The sequence below is a fragment of the Rhinoraja longicauda genome, chromosome 11 (genome assembly GCF_053455715.1).
Source record: "Rhinoraja longicauda isolate Sanriku21f chromosome 11, sRhiLon1.1, whole genome shotgun sequence".
Classification (NCBI taxonomy): domain Eukaryota; kingdom Metazoa; phylum Chordata; class Chondrichthyes; order Rajiformes; family Arhynchobatidae; genus Rhinoraja; species Rhinoraja longicauda.
Window position 1 is genome coordinate 5,850,501 of NC_135963.1, and position 7,924 is coordinate 5,858,424.

Below are 7,924 nucleotides of genomic sequence, written 5' to 3' on the forward strand. Positions count from 1 at the left end.
ATGATCGTAGCTGATCTTCTAAAATCAGTACCCTGTTCCTGCTTTTTCCCCCATATCCCTTGATTCTGTTAGCCCGGAGCGCTAAATCTAACTCTCTTGTGAAAACATCCAGTGAATTGGCCTCCATTGCCTTCTGTGGCAGAGAATTCCACAGGATTTTCTGCTTTGTTGCAACAAGAGCTTGACACTGTACCTCGGTACATGTAACACTAAACTCAAAACCCAACTGAACTCAGCAGTATGGTACTGATTCTGCACTGCACTGTTAGAGGTGCAGCCCTTTAGATTAATCAAAGGCCTGGTTCCTTTATCATCGTTACTTTTTTGCATATCTTTCATTCATTTGTTCATTTCATGTGTTCTGTTCGAACTCCTTCCATCGGGCAGACGATACAAGGCCTTCTATGCCCGCACCTCCAGACTCAGGAACAGCTTCATCCCCAGGGCCATAGCTGCTGTGAACCGGTCCTGCTGAGCCGGATGGCCACAACGCATAGATCAACTTGCACTTTACCCTGTCCAAAACTGTTACAACTGTTCGTTTCGTTGGGTTGCTGCTGTCTAAATTACCTAAATTATTGCATCGTATGGGAGGCGCATTCCCAATCTCGTTGTACCCCTGGGTACAATGACAATAAAGATATATTGTATTGTATTGTATTTGATTACACCAGAGGTGCCTCTGATCGTATATATATCACTCTTTGTCACTGTCGATATGTCTTGTTTCCCTTTACCCCGACTCTCAGTCTGAAGAAGGGTCTCCACCCGAAGGGCGTGCAGCGTAGGTTTACTAGGTTAATTCCCGGAATGGCGGCACTGTCACATGTTGAAAGACTGGAGCGACTAGGCTTGTATACACTGGAATTTAGAAGGATGAGAGGGGATCTTATCGAAACGTATAAGATTATTAAGGGGTTGGACACGTTAGAGGCAGGAAACATGTTCCCAATGTTGGGGGAGTCCAGAACCAGGGGCCACAGTTTAAGAATAAGGGGTAGGCCATTTACAACGGAGATGAGGAAAAACGTTTTCAGTCAGAGAGTTGTGAATCTGTGGAATTCTCTGCCTCAGAAGGCAGTGGAGGCCAATTCCCTGGATGCATTCAAGAGAGAGCTAGATAGAGCTCTTAAGGATAGCGGAGTCAGGGGGTATGGGGAGAAGGCAGGAACGGGGTACTGTTTGAGAATGATCAGCCATGATCACATTGAATGGCGGTGCTGGCTCGAAGGGCCGAATGGCCTCCTCCTGCACCTATTGTCTATTGACTCTCAGTCTGAAGAAGGGTCTCTGCCCGAAACGTCACCCATTCCTTCTCTCCAGAGATGCTGCCTGTCCCGCTGAGTTACTCCAGCTTTATGTGCCTATCTTCGGTTTAAACCAGCATCTGCAGTTCCTTTCTACACATTCAATACACCATCGTTCCGTGTATTTTCTTAGGGGACATTATTTTACAGTCAAGCTGGGAAATTCTCACTCAGGCAATAATTATCCCTGTCCAAAACTATTTAACAAAAAAAATGTTTTGGTTAATGTATGTTTGTAATTATGGTATGCACAAAATGAGTACCAAGCTTCCACTGTTACCATTGCGCTATTCATCACCAAGTATTTAATTAACTCGTGCTTTTGCTATAAAAGTCAAGCAATCCAAAAACATCTCTATTTCAAACCCCTACAAACATAAATCCTAGTTATTTTTTTACTGTCTGTCCAACTGCTGTGATAGCTGGAAAATATTTTAAAAGAGATGTTCACTTGGGTGAACATTTTGTTGAATTTAAGCTTTCGAGATACCGTGTGGAAACAGGCCCTTCGGCCCACCGAGTCCGTGCCGACCAGCGATCACCCCGTACACCAGCACTAACCTACACACTAGGGACAGATTACAATTTTTACCGTAGTCAATTGATCTACAAACCCGTACGTCTTTGGAGTGTGGGAGGAAACCAGAGCACCCGGAGAAAACCCACGCAGGTCATGGGAGAACGTACAAACTCCGTACAGACAGTACCCGTAGTCAGGATCGAACCCGGGTCTCTGGTGCTGTAAGGCAGCAACTCCACCGATGCCTGTATGCAATGGTTTGTTCCTAGTATTTCTTGATCAAATATTGGTTCCTGTAATCGTTTCCCTTTTAAAGTTAGTGTTGTTCTAAAGTGTACGTTCATCCCTTGTACTGCATTGAATGGCCAGCTCTTCTTGCGTAACTGTGAATGTGGTTTTGATTGCCAGTGTGATAACTGTGGCACGGAGCCGATTCTTGGACTACGGTGGCATTGCCAAGACTGCCCACAGGACAGCTCGGTGGACTTCTGTGACAGTTGTTCTGACTGGTAAGTTGTCCTGTATCTGTACACTGCCGATGGCCTCATTGTAATCATGTACAGTCTTTCCGCTGACTGGATACAACGCAACAAAAAGCATTTCACTGTACCTCGGTACACGTGACAATAAACCAAACCATTCCATGCCATTCTGCACCAAACCATAGCATTCCATTCCATACCATACCATTCCAGTTGCATAAGCTGAACTGCCAATCAGTCAAGTCAGTGCGTACACATTCTCTGTTATGGAAGGCGGCATTGCAATCTATACGGAGAATTAGTTACATAGAAAATAGGTGCAGGAGGAGGCCATTTGGCCCTTCGAGCCAGCACCGCCATTCATTGTGATCATGGCTGATCATCCACATGCCTGCCTGCTCCCCATATCCCTTGATTCCGCTAGCCCCATGAGCTCTATCTAACTCTCTTTTAAATTCATCCAATGAATTGGCCTCCACTGCCTTCTGTGGCAGAGAATTCCACAAATTCTGGGTGAAAAGGTTTTCATCTCAGTTTTAAATGGCCTCCCCTTTATTCTTCGACTGTGACCCCTGGTCCTGGACTCCCCCAAACATTGGGAACATTTTTCCTGCATCTAGCTTGTCCAGTCCTTTTTATAATTTTATATATTTCTATAAGGTCCCCTCTCCTCCTTCTAAATTCCAGTGAATGCAAGCCTAGTCTTTCCAATCTTTCCTGATATGAAAGTCCCGCCATCCCGGGATTAACCGCTTCAACCTATGCTGCACTGCCTCAATAGCAAGGATGTCCTTCCTCAAATTAGTTGAAACACACAGGGGGCCTTAGATAGCGAAGATAGTTAACAAGGTTTACAGCAGGATCTTGATCTGCTGGGCAAGTGGGCTGAGGAATGCTTAGTGGTTTAATGCAGGTAAGTGTGATGTGTTGTGTTTTGGGCAGTCAAACCAGGGCAGGGCCTTCACTGAGTGACCCAGTCTCTCATTCCTTTGTGTATCCTTCCAAAATGCCAAGTATCCCAGGAAATGTAATCCCCTGATCTGGTAACCTTGCAACCATGTCTCTGCCGTCTTATTTACACTGTCGGTTATCATCTGTGGATGCAAATGTTTGTTTTTTAGAGATACAGTGTGAAACCAGGCTCCCATTGACCCACCGAGTCCGCGCCGTGCTGTACACCTGTTCTATCCTACGACCCGACATCCTGCACACAATTTACAGTGGCCAATTAACCTACAAACCCACCCGCCCGCCTTTGGACCAGAGAAACCACTCACGGTCACGGGGAGAGCGTACAAACTCTGTGCAGACAGCACCCCTAGTCAGGGTCAAACCGGGTCTCTGGCGCTGTGAGGCAGCAACTCTACCGCTGCGCCACCGCGCCGCCCCTATGGAATAGTCGATTTTAGGTCTTCATCTTCCTTTCCCATTGGATTGTGGAATCTCAGCCTTTTGTTCTTCACTTATCACATCGCAGCCTCCATCTTCCCTCCCAACACTTGACTCTTACCCGCCAATCCCTCCCTCCTCACCAGCATCCACCGATCACTTACTAGCTCCTGCCCGGGCCTTCTCCCCATCTCTTTCAAGTGGTGACTTCCCATCTACTATTCTGAATCCAGATTCATAAGTGATAGGAGCAGAATTAGGCCATTCGACCCATCAAGGTGTACTCCGCCATTCAGTCATGGCTGATCTATCTTTCCCGCTCAACTCCATTCTCCTGCCTTCCCCCATAATCCCTGACACCCGTACTAATCAACAATCTATTAATCTCTGCCAAAAAATATCCATTGACTGCCTCCATAGCCTTCCATGGCAATGAATTCCACAGATTCGCCATCCTCTGACTAAAGAAATTCCTCCTGTTCCTATTTTCATGCTTTGTGTTCTGGTGAAGGAATATTAGTCTTTATTTCTTCATTTATTGATGTTTATGTTTTCGATCGTATCAGCAGCACTATGTTCTAATCTGGGCACAACCCCTTGGGAAGGTTGTTTCGATCTGGGGGCTCGAGTTCATCCATTTCCGTAACAGTGTTGGTATATGATGTACATTATAAATTATTGCAACTGATCTGGGCTTAAATTACAATTTCAAAGTGTGGGCTGCACGGTGGCGCAGCGGTAGAGTTGCTGTCTTGCAGTACAAGGGATCAAGGTTTGATCCTGACTGCGGATGCTGTCTGTACAGGTTTTCCCTGTGACCGCGTGGGTTTTCTCTGGGTGCTCCGGTTTCCACCCACACTCCAAAGACGTGCAGGCTTGTAAGTCAATTGGCTTTGGTGAAAATTGTAAATTGTCCCTAGTGTGCAGGATAGTGTTAGTGTGCGGGGATCGCTGGTCGGCGCGGACTCAGTGGGCTGAAGGGCCTGTTCCCTCGCAGTTTCTCTAACGTTCAGTTTAGTTTAGAGATACAGCGCGGAAACAGACCATTTGGTCCACCGGGTCCGCGCCGACTAGCGATCCCCACACACTAACACTATCCTGCACACTAGGGACAATTTACAATTTTTACCAAAGCCAATTAACCCGCACGTCTTTGGAGTGTGGGAGAAAACCGAAGCTCCCGGAGAAAAACCCATGCATCGAAACATAGAAACATAGAAAATAAGTGCAAGAGTAGGCCATTTGGCCCTTCGAGCCAGCACCGCCTTTCAATGTGATCATGGCTGATCATCCACAATCCACAATCAGTACCCTTCTACGCAGTCACAGGGAGAACGTACAAAATCCGTACAGACCGCACCCATGGTCAGGATCGAACCCGGGTCTCTGGTGCTGTTAGGCAGTAACTCTACCGCTGCGCCACCGTGCCAACTCGTCTAAAGTAAAGTCTATTGAACCTGGGCTTAAATTACGATTTCACATATTGCCACATGGTCAGGAAATGCGGGTTCGATCCTGACTACGGGCGCCGTCTGTACGGAGTTTGTACGTTCTCCCCGTGACCTGATCGGGTTTTCTCCGAGATCTTCGGTTTCCTCCCACACTCCAAAGACGTGCAGGTTTGTAGGTTAATCGGCTTGGTAAATGTAAAAATTGTCCCTAGTGGGTGTAGGATGGCGTTGATGTGCGGGGATCGCTGGTCGGCGCGGACCCGGTGGGCCGAAGGGCCTGTTTCCGCGCTGTATCTCTAAACTAAACTAAGCTAAACGTGGTTGGTGTCTTCTCTCTCTCTCTCTCTCTCTCTGCAGCCTGTATGAAACGGAGTTTCACAGGAGTGCCCATCAGTTGGACCCGGTCTTCAGAGCCGAGACATTTCTGGACAGAGATTACTGCATGTCTCGGGATGCTAGCTACAATTACCTTGACCCTAATTACTTCCCAGCAAACAGATGACAACAAGGTCATGGTTTGGGGTCGGAAGGAAACAAACTCCCCCTGGGGGGTGATTTCAACTCTTCGGTGCATCACAGAAACAAAAGGCTTCACTTGTCGATTCCGTGCACAGATCTGAAGGGTCCTGCTGCTGTTCCACACGTGCCCACAACTGCCGGTTACACTGGGCAGCCTCAACTGGACCCGCGGCCACATCGCCCCTCATCACACATTCAACGGCAGCTGGACATTGCTCACACAGCAGCTTCTCTCCACATGCCTTCACACACTCTCTCCATCTCTCTCTCTCCCTCCCTGTGTCTCACTCTCCCTTTCTGTCTCTGACCCTCTCTCTCCCTCTCTCCCTCTCTCTCCACCTCTCTCTCTCCACCTCTCTCTCTCTCTGTCTGCATGCCTCTCTTTCTATGTGTGTTTCTCTCTCCTTGTGTCTCTGCCTCGCTCTCTCTCTCTCTCTTGCTCCCGCGCGCTCTTTCTCTCGCGCTCTCCCTCTCTCTCGTACACTCTCTCTCCCACTCTCTCTCTCTCCCTCTCTATGCCTCTCTCTCTCTGTCTGTATGTATGCCTCTCTCTCTCTCTGTCCGTCTCTCTTTCTATGTGTGTTTCTCTCTCCTTGTGTCGCTGCCTCTCTCTCTCTCTCTTGCTCCCACTCTCTCTCTCTCTCTCTCTCTCTCTCTCTCTCTCTCTCTCTCTCTCTCTCTCTCTCTCTCTCTCTGTCTTGCTCCCACTCTCTCTCTCTCTCTCTCCCTCTCTCTCTCCCACTCTCTCTCTCCCACTCTCACTCTCTCTCTTTCTCTCTCTGCCACACACACACACACACACACACACACACACACACACACACACACACAATGTTCAGTTCCTACTTGCCGACAGATTTGGAGGAGGAAGGTCGGACGAGATGGGCTCAGGATGCAGCCCAGGTTATTTAATTCCAAAGTCGAGATCGGTTTCTGTGACAATGACTGTTCTCTTAATCACAACGTGATGTAGATAAATGTCGCTGTAGACGAGTATTTCTGCACCCACATGATGCGTTAGATTTGCTATTATGTCGTGTAATGTACAGCCCTATCTGCACAAAACAGGGGGCGGTGTTGGGGGGGGGCTGCGATTTGGTGGCGGAAAGGAGTTTTTAAAAATTATGTTTTACACACGAGGGGAGAGAGAGAGAGAGAGTGTGTGCGGAGTTTAATAATCCAGTCAGGTCGATGGTCGAGGGATCTGGCGTGCTGGGTCTGCCCGACTCAGCCTGGGGGTCTTCCTGCCGAGTAGACCTCGCAGTCCCTCCACCGAGCAACAGCGCCAAGCGCCGCGTGAAGCAAACGCCAACCCGGGGACGAGGCAACTAAAACCCGAGCCGCATTTCCATTGCTCCCTCACCTCTCCCCACTCCCCACTGAACCAGGCTGCACAGATGAAGTTTGAACGCAAGTCAGTTGTCGGTGAAAGTGTTTTCTTTTTTTTAGATGTAATGTGATATAAAACGACTCATGTAACGTGTACAAAGATATGGTGAATAAAGTACAGTGGTAGCAACAGTGTACATCAATTTATACAATATATATGATGCGAGGGTATCACAAAATGCCGGAGTAACTCAGCGGGTCGGGCAGCATCTCTGGAGAGAAGGAATGAATGGGTGACGTTTTCGAGTCGAGACCTTCAGTCTGAAGAAGGGTCTCGACCCGAAACGTCACCCGTTCCTTCTCTCCAGAGATGCTGCCCGACCCGCTGAGTTACTCCGGCATTTTGTGATACCTCCGATTTGTACCAGCATCTGCAGTTATTTTCCTACATATATATAATGTGTGTGCGTGTGTGTCTGTGTTTATATACACACTCCCTCACGCACGCACGCACGCACACACACACGCCCACTCCAAATTCAGTAGAGCCCCTCCTGAACCCCTTGAAATGAGAGCTGGCCCCACAGCTCATTAACAAAACTGCCTATCGAAGATAATCAAGTATTATAACAAATTCCCTTTTGTAGTAGTCTGCACAAAAAGCTGTGTTTGCCGAAAGATTGTATTTTTACTATGTATTTAAATGATTGGCTGAGATTAGTCAGCGGTGAGCACGAGGGTCGGCTGCAGATGTTTTTACTCGTAGTTGTGCATTGAATAGAACATTTTTGTACGGTTTCAGTTTTCTGGCCTCATATCTGTGTGTATGCAACATGTTCTTATGCGGATCTATTACAACTGTCAGGAGAAATGTGCGAAATAAAAACCATGTGGAACTAGTCTCCCTGTGTGACCGTTCCTGCCTGT

The 7,924-nt window shown here is 47.8% G+C and overlaps 1 protein-coding gene across 1 annotated transcript in view; it reads left to right on the forward strand.

Moving 5' to 3' along the window:
• Positions 1-7,302, forward strand: part of zzz3 (zinc finger, ZZ-type containing 3) — a 138,437-nt gene extending 131,135 nt beyond the window's left edge. The window contains exons 11-12 of the mRNA XM_078408164.1: positions 2,236-2,336; positions 5,507-7,302. Of these exons, the coding sequence (XP_078264290.1) occupies positions 2,236-2,336; positions 5,507-5,651 (246 nt within the window). The 3' untranslated portion in view covers positions 5,652-7,302. The remainder of the gene's footprint in view (positions 1-2,235; positions 2,337-5,506) is intronic.
• The last annotated feature ends 622 nt before the right edge of the window (positions 7,303-7,924 follow it).